The 20,864-nt window shown below is 53.4% G+C and overlaps 1 protein-coding gene across 1 annotated transcript in view; it reads right to left on the bottom strand.

Moving 5' to 3' along the window:
• MECP2 (methyl-CpG binding protein 2) overlaps nucleotides 1-20,469 on the bottom strand; it is a 46,966-nt gene extending 26,497 nt beyond the window's left edge. Inside the window, 1 exon segment of the mRNA XM_054695496.1 lies at nucleotides 20,353-20,469. Within this exon segment, the coding sequence (XP_054551471.1) occupies nucleotides 20,353-20,414 (62 nt within the window). The 5' untranslated portion in view covers nucleotides 20,415-20,469.
• Between the last annotated feature and the right edge of the window lie 395 nt (nucleotides 20,470-20,864).

The following is a 20,864-nucleotide window of genomic DNA, read 5'->3' as shown; positions in this document are numbered from 1 at the left end:
AACTAGATTCTTTGCCTTTCCTGCGTTGTTTCCTAATTATATTAAAGTTCCTTCCCATCAAAGTCTCCTATGTTTTGTGTCGATGCGGCGAATGGCAGAACCCATTTAGAGTAGGCAGGTTTGCAGGGTCTGGGCTGCCCCTCTCCCTGCCCTGTAACAAGGTCTGCTGCGCCCTGTGGGTCAGCGCCCCGGCCAGGGATCGACTCAGACTGCAGTGGCTGCGGATAGCTTGATGATATTGAGACTTCACCCCTGTGCCACTAAGGAGGCCCATGGCTGTCATTTCTTAAATGTTTCATAAAATTCATGAGTGAAACTATCTGGATCTAGAGTTTCCTTTGCAGGGAAATGTTTTCAATGATGAATTAAGTATTTTCACTAAATAAAAAGCTATTAATATTTTTTTTTTTTTTTTTTTTTTAATGAGATTGTTTTTTTTTTTTTTAATTTTTTTTAATAGAGGCATGTTTATTTATTTGTTTGTTTGTTTTGTTTGTTTGTTTGTTTGTTTTGTTTATACATGCACTGGGTACAGTCAGAAGCGCAGGAGGGTGAGAGAATTCACCAGAGCCAGAGCGGGGAGCAGAGCAGGCAGAAGGACCGAAGTACACTGCTGAGGGGAGCAGCGGGCGGCAGGAGAGGTCTGCGTGCCATGTGGGACCCTCTTCGGGTGGCCGGGGAGCAGCCGGGGATCGAACCGGCGCCGCAGAGGTCGCCGGCAGCTTCGCAACCCAGCGCTCAACCACTGCGCCATCGGGGAGGCCCTCTATTAATATTTTCTATCGTCAGTTTTGATGTCTTATTTTTTTAAGGAATTTATCCACTTCATCCAAGTTGTCAACCTTAGTTGTCCCCACCATTTCCCTGTAGTCCTTTTAGTGGCTGAAGAGGCTTTGGTGACCCCCCTCCACGCTCCCCTTTTCATCTTGTCTGGTCTGGCCAGGTGACTGTCTACCTTGTTGGTATATCTGAAGAAGCAACTTCTGGCTCCAATTTTCTCAATTCTTTGTTTTCTTGTCTCCTAGATTTCTGTTCTTTCTTAATTACTTCCCGCCCTTACTTTGGGTTACTTCGTTGTTGTTCTAGTTTATTTTTTTTATAACTTTTTCTTATTTTTTGATAATTTTTTAAAAGATAACTGCTTTTATACCTGATTTTCTAATAAATGCATTCAAAGGTGCAGGTTTCCCTTTGAGTGTCCCGCTAGCTGGAGCCTGTGGCTCTTCACATGCTGTGTTTTCGGTACTCTGGGCTGTCGGAAAAGTCACGATGCATTTTTGCTTAAAAACACAGAAAAAAATACATCGTGACTTTTCCGACAGCCCAGTAATTCATTATTGCTTGAAATCTTTTTTCTTATTTTTCTTGTGACTTCTTTGACCCATGGTTAATTTAGAAATGTGTTTACTTTTAAAATATTTGGGATTCCCCCCCCCACAAACTCTCCTCGTTATGATTTCTAATTTAATTCCATTCTGATCACAACAACATTATCTGTAGGATTCCAAGCTTCAGAAATGTATTGAGTCTTGTTCTGTGGCCCAGCAGATAATAAGCTGCTGAGCTGCACCATGTGCACTGGAGAAGAACGGGTGCTCGGCAGCTGCTGAGTCTCCGTCTCTGCATGTCCGTTAGGCCACGGGAGCGGGTGGGCATGCTCAGAGGGTCTCTGCCCTTGGAGAGAAGGGCACCAGAGCTCCCGAAGTATGATTATGGATTTGTCTGTTTCTTTCATTTTGCCACCTTTTCCCTCCTGTGTTCTGTAGCTCTGCAATGAGACACACATGCATGTATGACTCTTGACATCTTCCCTGACGAACCTGCCCTTTCACTCGTCATGAAACATGCCTTTTACCTCTGCTAAGAGCCTTTGTTTTGGGACCTGCTGCTTTCCTAATTGTCAGTGTCGCCTCCTGAGCTGTTCCTATGCTGCTCTGCAAGGTGTCTGTCTCTTGATCTCTGTATTTTTGACCTGGCTATGACATACATGAACTGCTTGTCTTAAACTGCTTCTGGCTTCAATAGTTCTTTCAGTGGGGCCATAAACCAGTTAATTAAGTACAAATCTTAAAGTACGAAAAACTGAATAGTTTATAAGCCAAAGGTAGTGTCTTGTCTTTTGATCCATTTCTCTGTGAAATCAAGTAAGTTCTATTTTCTTTTACATTGACTCTCGACTGACTTTTAGAACTCACCCCCAAATAATTCAAAATATACCATCATTTTCATTCAAAACTACAGGATTTCAGCCACCTTTTTGAATAACAGAGAAGCCAGCAATTACAGAAAATGTCTCAATATCACCTGTTAGCTTCTCTTAAACACAAAAACATTTTTAGTCTTTTTATTTTTAGTCTTTTTAAACGGAAATATTTTTTGTTTAAAAACACTGATCAACTGAATACACTATTGGAATAATTTACTATGACTTCATAAACTCATATTTTTACACATTAAAAAAACCTTAACAATTGTGAATAAACCTTGCAAACGGCTGTTTTGCATTTGCATATTTGACTTGCAAAAATTTACATAATAAGTAGACAACAGTCTACAAGTCTTATTTTAAATTAATAGCTGCACCATGTGCCCAGAAAATACTTCATCTTTTTGATAAGTAACATACTATATAACACGCAGTGATGTGGGAATTATGAACCTTATGAAACGGAATTTAATTTAGAATTGCTTTCAGTCTGAGAGTCACAGATAAAAGGCACTTGTCTAATTATTAACTTATATGTAAAGGTTTGCAAATAATTATGTAAGTCTGAATTATTTTTGTTGAAAATGACCGGGCGCTTCAGACTGGAAACAGCACAATACATTCAAAAGACAGCAAGTTACAGACATGTTAATATATAAAAAGGAAATCTGAGTCTTTTCAAATATGCATTTTAATTCTCATTTATGAGCAAAACAGTTCATGACCCAGTCTCCAGCTTTGTCCGACCACTAACTGTGTCCTCGTAGGTGGGAGAACTTGCTCCAAAGAGAAATCCAGATTTAAAGCCAACCTTTACAGCTAGCAGCTAGGTACGTTCCTACTTCCACCATATATAGCGGACACAGAGTTGGGTCTTCTTTTTAACCCACAGCCCACTGGATTTAATTTCTGCCATTTAACTGCAATCACCCCCTTGTACATTTAGTCATGACCCTCACCGGAGCCAGGACTGTGACCGATTCTTCCACGACAGCACATTTGCTTCCTGCCTCAAGCACAGCTACCGCAGCTGCTTTAAAATGCTTGTCTCGCTCACCCCATCACCCGGGTCCCATCGGGCAGGTAGCTGCTGATTGCCTTTTCTGTTGAACGGGGGGTGCAAAGTACGGCCCACCTTGTTTTTGTGAGAGCCCACTCACTTATATCACGCCTTGGGCTGCTTTTCATAGTGACAGCAGAGCTCTGTGGTTGTGACAGAGATGCCAGGCCCCAAAGCCAAACAGTCACTGTACGCCAAAGACAGCGCTTGCCTCTGCTCCTGAGCGAGGCTTGCATTTTCCTACTTCTTCAAACGTCTGGACACCCTGAATGATCACCGTCAGACTTGGGATTCTCTTTTGCTTCCATGAAGGGCACCCATTTCTTTTATTTTAGCAGGCAATTCACCTGGCTGAACTCAAACCCCAAACTGTCCTGCCTAGGGCGGGCAGCAGCTGAAGTCTGTTGATGTCTTTTGCCTTACATGGAGTTTAGCAGAGTTTACCAGAAGAATTTGGACACCCTGCCTGCATTTCAGGATTTCTGCCCTTGGTTTCCAGCTGTTGTGCTTGATTTGAACTCTATCCTCTGCCTCCCTCAGCTCGACACTGCAGGTCTGCAATCAAGTCTCGCCCTCCAAGCAGCAGCATAGACAGGGGGAGTCCTCAGGCAAAAAGATGTAATAAACAGGAGACTGCCCGAAAGCAGTTCCCTTCTTCCAAGTATCACCTTCCCTCAGGTTTCCCCCTGCTTTTGTCCACAGTTTTTAGCTGTTATCTGCTAAAGGGGCAGTCTAAAATGAGTTCCCTCACTCCCAAGTGACTTCTGAATACACTAATGCTGATTTCACATCCTCAGGGAGATATAGCCTACAGACAAAAGCATCTTAAAGTTCAGCCAGTATTTTTAGTTAGTAGTAATAAAATGATTTTCAGCATAGTCCCAACTTTGTGCCCTGAAAGGGCCTACCCACAACGTCATCCCAGCAAGACTGAGCAAATCTAGCACCCACACCTTGGATCCAAAATGCTATTCGCCACTAAAAGGCACCAGAGCTCCCAAACCAGTTCTGGAACAGGAAAAGTACAGGCTGAGATGGAACGTCTTGTGCCAGAAAGCAAGTGACGGGGGTGTGTCAAGAGGATACAGGCACCAACACGAAGGGGCTCTCACAGACCGAATGTGGGATCTGATCGAAAAGGAACTGTGACCATAGCTGAATTTTAAAACATTTCCTAGAGAAAACTGCAGGAGCCTGTACTGACACGAAAGAGAAGTGAAGACGCAACAGCAAATGCCGCGCCACCACTGGAGGTGATGGTCACACCAGCTCCTACTTCTGCAGTTTAGTGACTAGTGTAGTACATAAAGGTAACATCTTAGCATTTGTATTGTTCCTCAGAAAAGATGGTTCTTCCTCACATGGTGAGGGCAAGTTCTTCACAGAAAAGTGCCAATGTTGACCACAGTAGACTCGAGAATTAGAAAGCCCAACACTGCAACTCCCAATGTGCTGACAGGCCAAAAAGGAACAGCTCAGAGTTCTAAGTTTGTATGGGAAAACAGCCTTATTTTTAGGAGACACACAGTACAGTACTTGGGGATGAAATGTCACAATGCCGGCAAATTCCTTTCAAGCGGTCAGAAGAAAGGTCCAATGATGCACACATCCCTCCAGAGCAAGCAAACAAGTGTTTGTCAAAGGGTTACCAACTGTTGAATCTAGGCAGTGGGCACACAGACCTCACAGTAAGGAAAATACTTGACTGAAATAAAGAATAGGGAATAGAAAATAAAGTCTAAGTAATAAAACTCACAGCCAGAAAAATATTCCGTGGAAAAGATGAGAGGTGATGGAGACAGAAGACCTACATAAATCGCCCAAAATTTAGCCGATGGGAGTGTCCACCAGAAAGGCAGAAGGGCGAAGCTCACACATGTTAAAAAAGAGCAGACAACAGGCACAAGTATCGCCCCCATGAGCCCAGCATGGTGCGTGCAAAAGACAACTCTGGAGACCTAGTCGTGGGGCTTCAGGACAGAGAGAAAAGGGCCCGGAAGGGCTCCCAGGGCAGGAGAAAGAAAAGCAGCCGCCTAAAGAGCCCCGCTCAGGGGCTGCGCGCCTTGCCCAGGGGCTCTGCCAGCAATACAGGGAACACCCCGGAAGGTGCCAGGGCAAATGACTTTCAACTTGGAAGCCTCTGCTCAACCAGTCGAGTTGAAGAGCAGAAGAAAAGGTGCAGCAGACCCGCGGCAGCGCAGAAGATCTTTTATACTTTGGGCTGCAAGGAACAGAAAAGGCAGCTCCACTGGCTTCCATGGCAATGAACGGCCTTCTCCGACGTAAGGGACCCAGAGTGGGCGGCCCCTGGCTCCTCCGTCTCAGCTCCATAGTCCTAGGTGGGGAAGAGCCTTCCTCACACTTGGTCTGCCGGCAACGTGTTCCTCACTCAAGAGGAGAGAAAGGGGACCTCCCCTGGTGACACAGCAGTTGAGCGCTGAGCTGCGAAGCTGTCCGCAGCCTCTGCAGCGCTGGTTCGATCCCCGGCCGCTGGCGAGGGTCCCACATGGCGCGCAGACCTCTCCTGCTGCGCCCGCTGCTCCCCTCAGCAGTGTATTTCGTCAGTCTGCCTGTTCTGTTCCCCGCTCTGGCTCTGGTGAGTTCTCTCACCCTCCCGCGCTTCTGACTGTACCCAGTGCTTGTATAAATAAATAAATCTTTAAATAAAAGAGAGAGAGAAAGGGCAAGAGTCCCCCCCCCCAATCCAAGCCTGTCCCAGCGGACTAACCGGGATGAGAGGCACACCCGTGCCAAGACCTTGCCTGGGCCGGGCGTTGGGTAGAAAGTGACAACCTCCAAGGTTCTGTCAGGAATGTGGACAGAGGGATGACAGGGGTAAGAACGGTGGCGGGCCACTGACCATGCCCCTCATCTGAGCTAGCATTCCAGAAAACAAGGAGTAAACTGAGCAAAAACTATGGGTTCTGGAAACAGTGGCTCCAACCCAGGAGTCCAGTGCAGTCTGGGCGGCAGCTGTGCACAGGCTGGAGGGGGAGAACAGAGAGCTGAAAAGGAAGGCGTGGGGAGGGGGACAGCCGAGAATCGCAGGGGAAAAATAGCCTGGCTGAGAGGGAAGACGAGAGCGCAGGCAGAGGCGAGCAGATAGGGAAACAAAGCGTTGCACAAGGAAGTCAAGGTTCCAATAAGAAGCAGGTCAAATTCTGGCAAGGAAGCGAAGCAGGCGAGTCGAAGATTTGCTCATTCTCGTCTGAGGGGCCGGGCGCTGCGCGCCAGGCCGTCAGGGAAGGGCAGGCCCAGCCTTTGCGCCCACCCGACTGTGAACGATACGGACATTTGCGCTGTGCCGTCCCAGACGCCGACTGCCTTTCAACCGAGACCGAATCTAGGGCTCCTGGCCTGTGGCCGCAGGCAGAACACAGGCACTGGAAGTCTTAGAACGGGAGAGCTGACTCTGAGGAGGCAGAAGCAGGAGGCGCAGTGAAGGGAAAAACTAGGGGCCGCGCTGCGTCACCCTGCACGGAGCGAACGGCGCTGGATGCGCGCAGGTGGACGGGAGTCCCTGTTCAGAGAAATGGGCTCTGACCTTCAACACAAGATGCCACTTCGGTCATCGCCGTTCATTTCAGGGAATTAACAGAATTCCCGAGAGGGGGCCGGTCACGGAGACGGAAGCCAGAGGCCGGCTCCAAGAGCAGCCCTCTCTGGGCGGCGTGGCAGGCCAGGAAGGGGCCGCTTCCAGCACGAGCTGCTCTGGCAGCGGTCACGCCACCAGTGCCGCCTGTCATATTTGGATTAAAAACTCAGAACTTCAATCGTCTCCTGTTGCTCCACTGCTGCGGACATCCGGGGTCCTGCGCGGCGCCCAGGCTCGGCTGCAGCCGTCCGAGGCTCCTGCAGGTCTCGGGCCGCCGAGCGCCACCGGCCAGGGCAGGAAGGTCTTGCCCGGCCCGCTGCTCACCTCCAGCCAGGCCACCCGGGGCGGCGGCCCCGCCACACAGGATCACAGCGAGCCGCCTCCCCCGTACTTGCCCTTCGGAGCACGTACCCCGCCGCAGTTACGTAACTGCGTGCAGCTATTTCCAGTCTGTACCCCCCCCCCCAACCTGGGCTCCAGGAGGCAGGGAGCGAGGTGCCTCGGGCACCCGCTGGCCCGCCTTCTCTGGCCCGGGGCGCCGCAGACGGCAGAGCCTTGAGTGTGCAGCCCTTGGGACCCGGCTCTCCCGAGGGACCTGCTGGACGAGGGGCCACCAGCAGGAGCTGGCTCGTGAGCGTGAGAAGCCCCACCACTGGCTGCCGTCGGCACGAGGTGCCCCGCGACCCGGACAGGGTTGGTGAGAAGACAGGGTACGCTTTGAATGCCGAGTCCCACAGGACTAGCTGGACAACAGGAGGATGGTGAGGGAGAGAGGAAGGGTCGAGGGCGACTCCCAGAACGCTGGCCTGAGGAGACGCGCGGATATCAAGTGCTCCACCGCCAGGCGGGGAGCAGCAGGCTTGAAGCGGCGCATGATCTGTCTGTGACTTAGGTGTGAAGTGCCCGCAAGCGGCTCCAACAGGAGCAGAGGAGAGGCTGCCCAGCGTGGGCCCGGGGCACAGGCATGCGGTGGGCTGCGTGGTGCACGGACAGAGCAGGACGCGTCTCGCCGGCGAGGCACCGCTCAGCCAAGGGCCTGCGCGCAGGAAAACCTGCTGGCGAAAAGACACTGCGTGGGGGCGACCTGTCTGCAGGTGGCAGGTGTGTGGGGCCATTCTTACTTTTCCTCTTCCTGCAGGGGCTAAAGACTCTTTTCACTGAGCAGGTCTTACTTGTAGCATTAGAGACGCGATTAGGTATTTGCTGCTCGGGGAAAGTGATGGCAGACATCTGTTCTGCCGACGCGGCGCGACATCCCCAACGCCATCGCTGAAGAAAGGAGGGGAGCGACAACAGCCCCTCTCACGCAACCGCAGGCGCGCACGCCACGGACACATGAGTGTGGAAAACAGCGCCAGCCGAGTTCTAGGTTATCCCTTCCCAAACCATGCGCGTGCTCGTAGGCATCTGCGATAGCGGTAGTGGCCGCGAAACACTAACTACAAAAGCCCGACATAACAACTTGCCCCAACCGCAACTGTGTGCTGGGGCGCTCCCGCCCTTCCCTCGCCGCGCCCCCCCCCCCACCCGCCACGCTCAGGCCTGTCAGGTGCTGGCCGTCCTGACAGACAGCAGCATAGAGGGATGTACAGAGCAGGGGCCCTCAGCCCATGTTCTGGCCCTGCTGGCCCTCCGGACCCCACCTCAGAAGAATGCTCGGAACACAGGAACTGTGTCCCAGCACACTCCGGAGCCCGCACAAGAGCGACGCGTGTTTCCCTAGCAAATCACTAAATGACCAGACCTGGACGCGGGGCCGGGCCCCACCTCTGGAGCAGTACTGAGCACAAAGGTTACTGCCAGCAGCTCTGCTGTCCGCTGGTGACAGAGCCACAGGGGCTCCTACCCCCACGACCTTCTGCAGACCGGCACGCGGGAGGCCCAGACGCCTGTGGCGATTCCTCCTTATGCGTTTCCTAAACGGGTGACACTGGCGCCTTAGTGGTGTGGCTCAAAATAAAAAACTCAACACTCTTGCTTGCTTGTTTTGTCTTAAACATCCTGGAAGGGTGTCTGAGAAATCTGACACGGTGGCTTCCCAGCAAATCACCCTCCTGCCGGGGCCACGCCCCCTCACCAAGTCTCCCCTCTCTGGCCGGCAAGCGCAGGGACGGCACAGGCTCTGACAAGCCTGGCAAGAGTCACTGGTGTCATCAATTCTGCAGTTAAAAGGAACAAAAAGACGAGCTGTCACAACCGCAGGCATTGGTCTGTTTTTATGCCAAGTGTGATTCCAAAAACAGCTGAAGATATTAGAGGAAATTAGTAGTAATGTGGACTAATACCTTCTGCTGTTTACAGAAACAGCGACCAGAAGCACAGAAATTTAGATCTTAGAAGTTACACGTGGAAAAGTTAAAAACATAACTTACCAAAAAGCTATGTCAAAACTTGAGTGCACCAGAGGCCCCAGAAACAAGACACTTTCATCTTTTCAAAGATAACGCACAAGCAGAACGTAAGTTCATTCTGAAAAAGGCGTGACCCCCGGCTCGGCAGCACCGTGGGACTCGCACGGGTGCGGACCACAAAAGCCTGCTGCAGTTTCTTTCAGATCTAAAAATAAAACCTTGGGACTGCCCTATTAATGAGTCTAGAAAATGGATGCCTGTTTTGTGGAACGCTTTCCCAAACACAGAAATAAAAATATCCCCCCCTCGCTTGACAGGCCCAGCGGATGTAAACACCAAGCAGATGTCGGTCCTCCTCACTCCCCAATTCCATCCTCCCTCAGGGCGCCGGCGGGGCTTCCGTTGTAAAGACGTTTCTGCAGCACGAGCAGACATGGCGCATGAATGGAGGTGCGTGGGGAGCAACACAGACCAGGCGCACAAGCCGAGGGGTGTACACGGAGCCAGGTGCAGAAGGCAACAGCGGCTGGCAGCCCGAGAACTGACAGACGCTCAAGGACGAGGCATGGTCACACGTGGAACATCAAGCTTGCATGGGGAGCACCCCAGCACCTGCAGGGGTGGGCTACCTAGGGGAGGCAGGACGTGAGGGCCTCTGTGGGCTGGGACTTTGCTGGCACTGGCGCCACGGCATTCCCTAAAAGGCGCTGAGGTGGGCAGGGCCAGCTGCGAGCATGGAGCCGGAGGGCTGTGGGCGGGCAGAAGGGTCAGGAAGGCCGGAGGGTGGGCAGAGGCACGCGGGGAGGGGGCAGGGGCCAGAGCTATGCAGCTTGTCATCAGGGAGGCCCTGCCTGTCGATGAGAGGAGCGGGCTGGCTGATGGCGCTGCCCCTGGCAGCGGAATCCCAAACAAACAGCGAAGAGAAGGGGGGCTCTGGTAGACTCGCCCTCCACGCCCACTCCCGCCCTCTGCTCAGGGTGGAGAATTAGAGAACGAAGCACAAGCGTGTTGGATGGGACCTGACAGCAGGAGGGAAAGGCAGCAGGGAGTCGGCTCAGAGCCAACGGCCCTGGGGCCTCAAGGGGCAGAGGGAACAGGACCTACAGCCAGCAGGGCCCTCGGGGACTGCTGTGCCGGACATCCTGCCGCCCCGAGGGCCGCTCCTCTCATCTCCACACTGCACTCCTCGAACCCAGCCCAACAGTGCTGTCGGCAGAGCCTCTGCGCAGGCTGGCGGCCCCCAGGCAAACATTCTCGGGACCAGCTAACGTTGCCTGACGGCTCAGGTACAGGGGTGGGGGGGTGGGGGGGGTGACTCGTCAAAGAAGTCTCTACCCCCCCACCCAGACTGGGGTCACACCCCTCCGATGCTGATGCGGCGCGCCCTCACTGGCTGGTCCTCACCATCACTGGTCGAGCCCTTGGGAAAGGAATGGCCGGTCTGTCTGTACATCGCTTTCGACCAGAAGATCACTTCGGGTGGAGACGGCCCTCGGCGCCGCGAACACAGCGGCACTCGGGGCGCACAGGTCAATGGGGCAAGTGTGGCGTCCAAAGAGCCGAACCAGCCCAGAGATGAAGCCCCGGCAAGCTGGTCCTGAACACTTCGCAGGCCTGGCTCGCGCACTTCAGCCCAGCTGACTGGGAACACTGGGGCCGGGCACCAACCCCCGCACACTTGAGAATCCATGTATGACGTCTCACTCATCCAAAACTTAACTCCAGTCGTCCCTTGGAATCCACACAGGATTGGTTTCCGGACGGCCCCCACCCCGAAGTCCCACAAAGCTCAAGCGCCTTAGAATTGGCCCTCTGTCTGCGGGAATGCGGAACCCGGGGGCGTGGAGGGGCGGCTGGCTGTATTTAAGGACAAACCGCATATCAGGGCATTCACACTGTTCAACAAACCCTCGTCATTCAAGGTCAACCATACAAATGAAGCCGAATGTCCACCAGCTAAGGGAGAATCTTCAATGCTGAGTCCCAAGGAGTCCCCTGCAACCAGGAACAGCACCAGACCAAGAGAAAACGCTCCATTTTCTTTAAGACCCACATACAAGGACTGGCTGAAGCTCCCTTCACGAAGTAGCTCTGCCTCACAGGCTCCGCTCGCACGAGGTCAAGTGTGACGCAACAGACACTTCCAAAGTTTTGCTTCCTAGTACTAACTGCTAAAAAAAACCTGTTTCTTTCAAGCCTAATTACCAGATCACCCTTGATCTGGCTAAAATGCCTATTCTCCCTGACCCAGCACGTCCCAGCTCTAGGAATTTCTCCTACAGACAAACTTGGCCATGAGCAAAACGGTATATGTAAAAAGAGCACTGACTACAGCATTAATGAAATAAAACCCACTGGAAACATACATTCCCAGCAATGGCAAAGTGTCACACAAATGATGACACCTCTATGTACTGGAGTACTCGTCCAAGCCTAGAGAAAAAAGATACAGCGCTACAGGGACTGATGCCAACCAAGCCCCGAGACACATTAAGAAGAACAAAGTGCACTGCTGTGCAAGAGATTCTGCTGTTCGTGTAAACCCAGAAACACATACGAGAGAATACACACTAGGAGCTCTCTGGAATAGTCAGTTTCCCAGAGACAGAAAGGAGGAAGGCAGGTGCCAGGGGCTGGAGAGTTAGTGTTTAAGGCGGGCAGCCTCTGGAGACGGATGACGGCGACGGTGAATGTCGTCAAACCGTACATGTAAAAATGGCTACAATGGTAAGTTTTATGTTAGGTATAGTTTAGCACGATTTAAAAATTCTACGCACCCCACACATATATAAACATTAACAAGAAACTGATGGTGGTGGCTGCGCCAAGGAGAGACCCTTTGCCACACCAGCTTTCACGCCATCATCTTCATTTTCTACTAACTACTCAAAAACTCATTTAAAAAATACCAGCCTTCGGGCCTCCCCAGTGGCGCAGCAGTTGAGCGCTGGGCTACGAAGCTGTCTGCAGCCTCTGCAGCGCCGGTTCGATCCCTGGCCGCCGGTGAGGGTCCCACATGGCGCGCAGACCCCTCCTGCCGCCCGCTGCTCCCCTCAGCAGTGTCCTTCGGTCCTTCTGCCTGCTCTGCTCCCCGCTCTGGCTCTGGTGAATTCTCTCACCCTCCCGCGCTTCTGACTGTACCCAGTGCTTGTATTAAAAAAAAAAAAAAAACAGCCTTCTAGAAGAAGGCTTTTTCTTAATCACAGTCACTCACAGCCCTTCTTTAAGTAAATAAATATTTTTAAACCCTATCAAGATGCCACTTCCGTCTTGAGGGCATTTATTAATTCTAATGATGCAAATTGCAAAAGTTACACTTGTTCCCCTAAGAATATATTTATCAAAAGTCTGCCTTTATTTTTATCAGCTATGACAGAAAAGCTCCAAAATCATGATGGAAGAAAATTACCATTTTTATCACTATGCAACTTTTATTCCATCAACCAAGCTAACTGAACATAGAACTGTTTCAAGAGCAAAAAGCCCTCATGGTAACTCAAGACAAAAACCAGCCTGTACCGCCGACATGAGTGAGACAATTGCGCTTATGCTGCAGTCTTCCCTGAGGCTCTAGCTTGTTTCGATGGAACTGAAAACTCACCCCACTCTGGATTCCTCCTCGTTTACCTACAGCCCACTCTTGAAAAGATCCACTGTTTTCTTGAGTTTTTTTGGAATGAGCACTGTCGTCACTGGTATCCCCACCTCTGTAGCCCCACCCCAATTATGAGAAGGTGCACTTGCGGGGCTCAGCACTGACCTGGCTCACTCAAAGCAGGGGCTCAAATATTTGTTGGGTAAATGAATAAATGATAAGCTGCTGACAGGTTTGCCATCAAGAAAGAAAAAAATTCCGGAAGGAAAAAGCACTACTTTGTTCACTTGAAGTCAGCATATGGTAAAGGTCAAGGCCAGACGACTGGTTCACCACGTGGCTCTTAGAGAATGGACGAAGCAGGCATGAAACCTCACCCGCCCCAAAGTTCAAGCCAAAAACATAGGACACCTCACCTGTAAGGTATCAAACATGTGTGCGTAAATATAGTACCTCAAGTTTCTCAGGAAGAAAATACTGGCAAATACTGATGTGCTCTTAGAGCAGGAAAGGACTAACTACAAGAGCAACAGAAGAAACCATGACTGAAATTTCATCTGAGAGTCAAGCTATGTAACAAAATGGGGAAAATACCTGCCCGACAAAGGATACCCTTCACAAGTCAACAGTGCTGACAAATCCACTTAAAGAGAAACACCCTGGAGGGAGAACGAAGGCAGAACATGAGGTTCAGCCTCAGTACAACCCGAGGAGCACCCGTGGAAAAGATGGGCACCCAGTTCTGGGAGGGCACAGGAAGTCGCACTTTCTCAGGCTGTCGGGGGCACTGGGGTAGCCATCTGGGGGTGTGATGTGCTGGCACCCACCAGCAACTCCACGTCCAGGCAGCCGCTCTTCCCCAAGGCTGGCCCACGAGGCAGTTTGAGCCCGTAGTGTGCTTAACATTGGGGGAATGGGGAGACCGACGGGGGGGGGGGGGGGGCAACACATGACTGCAAGCTGGCAGGAGGGCATGCTGCTCGCTCAAAGAAATGAGGCCACATCTGAAGAACCCACACCCCGCCGGTCAGACGCAGGGCTGTAAACCAATGTCACCGCAATAAAAATGATACCAAAGGTGGAAAAAAGAAGAAAATGAGGCAGAGACAAACAGATCAGAGGAAAAAAGGCAGAGCATGCACAACACCTCCTGGTTTTCCACCACCAAGAAGATTCAGAGAGACCCACACTGAGCTGTGCACAGTGGCTGCCCGAGACGGTGGGGCCGAGCGGACCGAGGAACTTCCATTTTTTGACTTGATATACTTTGAAATGGTTTGAATTTTAATAAAAGCAGTATCATTTTTATAATTTCATGAAAGGGAAAGAAACATAGTAAGATATCAAGCGCTTTTCCAGTAAAGACAAAGTCTGTCCTTTGGGAATTTCCTTAAATGGCTGAGCCTTTCCCACTTACACACAAGAAGAGATGTCTTAAAACTGCTCCCTGTTACACGTCTTAGGAAGAACTGGAGCGTCACCGCCGCCTGCTTTACAAAATCATTCGGAAGCTGAGGAAGACGACAAAGAAGTCCACCTCCCCCAGCCTGACAGGTCCCGGAGGAAACCCATTCACTGTCCGCACGCTTCCTGAGACGATGCACAAAGTGGAGGCCACATGACTCCCACCAGCACAAAGAATGTCCTGTCAGCAGGGCCCAGAGCACACCCTGCAGCCAGCAACTGGGGAGAAGCAACTAGAGCCACGGCCGTAGCAGCGGAGCCCAATGTGGGCCCGGAGGTGGCCCAGCGCCCCGCTTCCCGCCACAGCTTCTCTCCTCCACCCACAGCCAGCCAGCCGTGGAGGCTGGGGTGGGCTGGCTGTTATGGGTGCCCGGACAGCATGAGCGTGAGGTGGTGGAAGCCACCAGAGACGCAACCAAGGTCTACTTGGGGCTCTCAGCTGGCACCACAGTGGCAACAGATGGGTAAGGGCGCTTTTTTCCCTTGGGAATAGGCACAGGTTCAATTACACCACTCTGCCATACCAGACAAAATGTCTGAAATCCAGGTGTCAAAACACCAAATGTGGAGTGACCCTGATTTTAAAAAAGCTTGAGATGTGGCGCCCTGGATGACTGAGCCATTAAGGAACCACTGGTTTTTCCAAAACTAAACCCCGCACCATGGCCCGAGTCGCCCCACGTGCGTCTGGCAGTGCGCCCGAGTCAGGCCTCGGATGGCCGGGCTCCTCGGCATCTCAAGAGGCGTCTGCTCTGCTCCAGTCTGCAGAGCCGGCAAGCCCGGGCACCCGAGGACTGGCAAGCATGCGCCGCTGGCCGGGACCCGTGGTGCCGTGACAGCTTCCGGGAGGCCCTCCGTCTATGGGGCCGCGTGCCGGCCCCGCTCTGAGAACACACCACCGCGCTCGCCACCGCCACCCAGGAAGACATCGATCCGAAAGCAAAGCGCACAGAGCCCCGCTGAAGAGCGCCAGGCGCCGGGGCGGCATTGGGTGAGGAGCTCAGCTGATCTGCTCCAAGGTGAACCGAAGCCGCAGACCACCAGTTCCGCTCTCATCTGACCCCGCCCCTGGGTCGCGCTGCGGCCTCCGAGGGCCCTACCCGGACTGACCTTGCAGGGCTCAGGGAAGTGACTTTTTTTTATTATATGGCGCAGTTTGGCACACTATGTCTTTAGTCCTTGGGGCACGTGTGTACTGTCCAAGCGTAGAGCTCTTTTTTTTCTTTCTTTTTTTTTTTCTTTTTTAAAAACAGATGGCCAAACCAGGACATATACTAAAAAAAAAAAAGGAAGCTTACTTACCTGAGCCCTAACATCCCAGCTACCATGGAATCCTGGTGGAGCTGGTCTACAGAAGCAAGATGTATTCTGGGGAGTCACATGTCACATCAAAGCAGGAACTGGTGAGTCTGTATTTTTATGGAGCCTAAAACAAAGAAAATCGTAAGTTGAAAGCCCCCATTGAGCTGCACGACCTTTTTCCCAGGGCTAGTTGGGACATCTCGAAGATGAACACAGGCCGCGCTCTACGCTAGCTCCCAGCTGGCCCAGCTAGAAACAAAGTGCACTGCAGACTGCTGGCATGGAACACATGGCACGGACACGAGGAAAACTGCATGCGTGTTAGAATCCACGTGATCACAGGTCTCGTCCCCTCTGAGGGACACTACCAAGCACACGGCAGTGGCGACCTCTCGTAAGTGTTTCTCGCACCATGTTGTAGAGAAACACTTAGGGAGAGAGCACATGTTCGTGAGAACACGCAGCAGGGAAATGTCATCCCTGAGAGCACGCGCGCAGTCCCGAGGCTGCCTGCCTTCTCCTGCAAGCAGCTGAAGCTGCAATGAGCGGCTGTCACGACACGTAGGAGCTGCTTTAACCCTGAGAGGGAAAAAGCAGCGCTGGGAAGCAAGCGCCGAGGAGAGGCAAGGCCGTCCTCGAAATACGAAAGTCTGTCTCAGAGCAATCACTTTGAAGCCTCTCAGCCGAGCAGATGGCAATGTTCAGCAGAGCTCTTAGTTGGATAGTTTCCTTTCTGCTTTTGAACACAGGTTCAAAAACGAACTTTTGCCGTTACATTTTTCATCATGACGATAACCATCATTTTCTTGTTACAACCTAAACTGGCCCAGATTAGCTAATCCCAGATACCGTGCTGGCCCGAAAAAAGAAAAAAAAAAAAAAAAAGCCCCGCGTGTACACCTGAAAGAGACGCTTCACACAGTTACTCGTGCACTCAAACACAGAGCGAGGGCGACACCCCCCGCGTGTCCGCGACCAAGGCACGGCCACCACGATGGTGCCTAGAATTACCTGCTCAGGTGCAGCGAGCGCTTAGAATCCCCTCCGACACAGAGCCCCGGAGTACTCTGGAATCGCAGAAGTCAGGTAACAGTATCACCCACTTAGCTGTGTCATAAAAATGGAACTGGTGTCCTGGCTGGGAGGCCCTCAAAAAGTTACAACTACTTCTCCCAGCCACATTTTTTTTTTTTTCACTTGAAACTGAAGCAGCTGGACCTTCCGGCTCTGAAAGTTTATGATCTTTCATTAACTCAAGTTTGGGTTTAAAAAAAAAAAAAGAAGAGCCAGAGAACGAGAGCAGTGAGGAGAAAACCCAGCACAGCAGCGCTGTGTGGGCTCCTGTCTATGCGCCCCAGCTCGTAGGCAAGGAAGATGAGGGAGCCCTTCCTGAGGCCTGCTGCAGGCCAGGCTTCTGAGTAACTGCGAAACAGCCACTCGCCAGGCTGAGGACACACTCCCGTGCCAGCAGGCCTGACCCAAGTGGGCCCCACTGGCTTAAAGACCAACCAAGGTTAGAAACGCCCTAAAGGACGAGGCTTTCTTTCTAACAGAATGGTTCTTTTTACTATGGGAATGGAGATGCCGGCAGGCCCCCAAGCCCCCTCCGCACACACCATACCTACCATCAAAGTGCTGGGGCCAAGTGTGTAAGCAATGGCATGCACATCAAGCTTTCCAGAGGAAAAGGCTCCTTGCAAGAAAACGGCAGGAGAGAGCAGGTAAAGGCTGATGAGCACAAGTTTTGTGACAGAAGCCCAAGGAGGAAGGGCCTGCTCACATCTGTCCCACCTGACAGGCACAGCGGTTTCACTGGAGAGGGCTGGCACAGAAGCGCTGAGGACAAGGTCCTTCTGCTGGAGCAGAAACATGCTCTACCCAAGAAAAAAGTTTGTGTCTGTCCGTCACACGAGGCTGGTCTGCACACATGTCCCTACGGCAGAGGGGGTAAAACTGGCAGGTGTCCTGCCACCCTTCCAAGAGCGCGCAGCCGCCTGAGGCCTGTGTTTTACCCACTGTGTGCGAAAGACACTAGTCAGGACAAATGTGCAATGCTACTGTGATTCTCTCCTCCTCATGGATAACTTAAGCAGCCTGCTGGCTCATGACAGCACCCTAAGCGACCTAAGAGTCCCACAAATAATAATCACCTTTTTTTCCTTTGAAGATTAGATACCAAATCACATCCTTTATCATGCAAATAGTCCCGGGCAGGTATTTAGCTCTGGAAAGGGACTTGAGTTAGGAACTACAAATCTTTGATCCCAGCTTGCCCCACTCCAGGTGAAGAAGCCAGATCGCTCCAGCTCCACAGAGAAGAGAAGGTGTGAGGAGCAGGTGGGGACAAGCTGACATGGGACAGACTCACGGAGCCAGCTTCTCTTTGAGACTCTACAGCTGCCCCCCCCCCCCAGGCTGGCCTTACAGCGAAAGGGCAGGCAAGAGAAACAATGACTGGCTGGAAATCGCCAGCAGAATGCAAAATTGCATCCTAGCACAAACACACGAACAATACACGACCACACAAACAGCACACACAGGTAGGTGTGACAGGCCAGCGCTAGCAAGAAAGCCACATGAGGTTTCTTCACGCTGTCAGGGTATTCTAAGCTCAGATGCCATCAGCCACGCTGCAGAGAAACTACACTCTGGAAGGTGCCTGTGTTGGGAAGGGCTGAGGCAGGACAGACAACTGACTGGAGGGGCACCGGGGGTGGAAAACGCACTCCATCGAGGCGAAACAAAGCATCCTGTCGCCTCACACTGTCTCGTCTCGGCTGAACTGTACAAACCTCGTGGTCTTCGTCAAGTGAGGCCAGCGGGTGTGAAGGGAAATACCCAGAGACCAGCCTTTCTAGCTGGCAAGCCACGCACAGGCGACTGTGGCGCTCTCTTCCATCAACCGCACTTGCACACAGACCATGCCTAGACCAAGCCAGGGTTTTGACATGTCCAGGTAAGACAATAAAAGAAAGTATTCGCTAGGCTTCCTGCTTGGGTGCCTGAAGCAGAAGTCCTAAAAAAGCACATAAATCAGCCTATTTCCCTGAGCCCCTGCTGCAAATTCCCATGAGACCTAAAAAAATCCAGACCTTTTTTTTTTTTAAAAAAGCAAGGATCCAGCATATCTGAAAAGACCCAAGAGATCAGCTCATTTCATTGCTAACTGAAACTGCTGAGCTCCAGATGAAAATCCCAGCCACGAAACCCCAATTTCTCCACCAGAGTAGTAATTGTGTGCTAATGGTGAACTTCACCATCGAGGCCCAAATATGCTTCGTTTTTCTACTATAATGGAACGTCTAAAACCTGTGAGAGTACTAGCAAGCCTGAGCCACTAGCATCACACCCCGGTCAGTGTGGTTCCACAGTCACCCATCATGCCCTATATTCCACCCTACCTCTCACAATCTGGGGTGCTGATCCCACACAGTGAGTGGCTCTGCAGAGCCCATTCCTGTTCCTGGAAAAAGCCAGAAACATACATCTGCTTGACCATGAGTCAGGAACATCACTTTGGTGGTGGAGCTCATGTTCGCTGTGCCCAGCCCTCAGCAACAAACTCACGCGGGAGCTCCCGCTAACGAGGCGTCCAGGGCAGGCCCCCCGCTCGGGTCCACAGTGAGCAGTGTCAGCACGGTCTCCCCTGCTAAAGCCGCCTTCTCAGACTCTTCACCATGACCTGAAGTCTTTAGCACAAAACCCAAGAGGCTCGGCCACGCCACAGAAAAGTCACCTGAGTCTCAGTGTGGGTGATTCAGTCACCACCCAACTGAAAAGAGAATCGACTTGCAGAGACGAGAGACAGGAGCACAGCGAGGCCGTGGACTTGCCCCATCTGGTGCCGTCGATCTCCAGCGGGGCGCGCAACGGGACTCGGGGAGCCCGGCACACATTATGTCCCACTCCACTTATGTAACTGGAAGATCGCCGGCGAAGGAGGGGAGGCTGGGATGGCGCTCAGATTCTGGGGCCACGGCACCCCCAAAAGCCCTGGGGCGCCCTCCCCCCAAGAGTCTCGAGTGCCGCGGGACACGCAGTCCCCTACCCACGGCTCCCGGTGGGAACTGTAACTGCCTCTTTGGGATGAGTTGCGGGGCCGGGAGCACGACGTCTCATGCCCTCGGTGGGTGCGCACCAGTTCCCACCTCCGGGTTCCCGCTGAATGGGAAGGAGGTGGAGGGGCACCTGGCTCGCCGTGGGGGCAGAGTCACGGAACTGGTGAGGAGGAGGGGGAGGCCCAGCCCCGAGATGGGGGTGAGCGCGCAGGAGCCCTTGTGGCGCACTCTCCCGACGGGAGGCGGACTGCGCACGCGCGCCGGTGGGGGGGCCGAGTAACGGGAGAGGGGGCGCGCGAGGGAGGGAGGGAGGGAGGGGAAGCGCGAGCCAGGGAGAGGCCGGGGCCGCGGGCGCGCGACGGCGCCGCGGACCAGGAGCCCCGGGAAGGGCACGACGCGCGCACAGTCCCGACAGCCTAGGCCCCGGCGACGGGGGCGCCCGCGGGCCGGGGGCCGGAATTTGCGCCGCAGGCGGGAGGGAGGGGGCCCGGGCGCAGGCGGTCTCGGGCGCCGAGCCGAGGCCCTCCGCCCGCGAGCGCGAGGACGGGCCGCGGGGGGAGCCGTCCCCGGCGGCGGCCTCGGGAGGGGGAGGGTAGAGAGGAGGGACGCCATCCGCCAGCCGTGTCGCCCGACCCCGCGGGCCCCTCCCGCGCCACGTCCCGCCCCTGCCCCCCGCCCCCCGGCAGGGGTTCCCGCCCGCGGCCGCGGCGGTCCCACTCACAGTCTCTCCTCCTCGCCTCCTCCTCCTCCTCCGCTCGGCGCGGCGGCGGCGGCGGCGGCCATTTTCCGGACGGCTTTTACCACAGCCCTCTCTCCGAGAGGAGGGAGCGCGCGCGCCGCCGACGCCGGGACCCCGCACGGCCGACGTCGCGCCCCGCCCTCCCGGCCGGCCTGCGTGCAGCTGCACCTGCGCGCCCTCGCCCCGCCCCCGGGGGGGCGGGGCCAGCCAGCTTGCTATTGGCTGGGGCTGGCGGGAAGGGGCGGGGCCTCACCGGCGACACCGACCATTGGCGGGAGTGCGTGTCGATTCCGACCCGGGAAAAGGGGGCGGACCCCTCCGAGGGCCAGCGATTGGCTGCCGTCGGCCGTCACTTGGGGAAAAGAGGCGACTTGGGCGCCGAGGGACTGGTTTAGTGGGCGGCATTTGAATGTTAGGGATTAATGGGTCCTTGAGGATGCTGGGGCAAGTGGAGGCCTAGGCTCGGGACGCCTGTTGGCGCCGCCCTCCGGAGT

The sequence above is a fragment of the Talpa occidentalis genome, unplaced genomic scaffold (assembly GCF_014898055.3).
Source record: "Talpa occidentalis isolate TD23 unplaced genomic scaffold, MPIMG_talOcc4v2.1 talOcc4.15, whole genome shotgun sequence".
NCBI classification, from domain to species: Eukaryota; Metazoa; Chordata; class Mammalia; order Eulipotyphla; family Talpidae; genus Talpa; species Talpa occidentalis.
The sequence above is the reverse complement of the archived record's forward strand: the minus strand, read 5'-3'. Positions and strand labels throughout refer to the sequence as shown.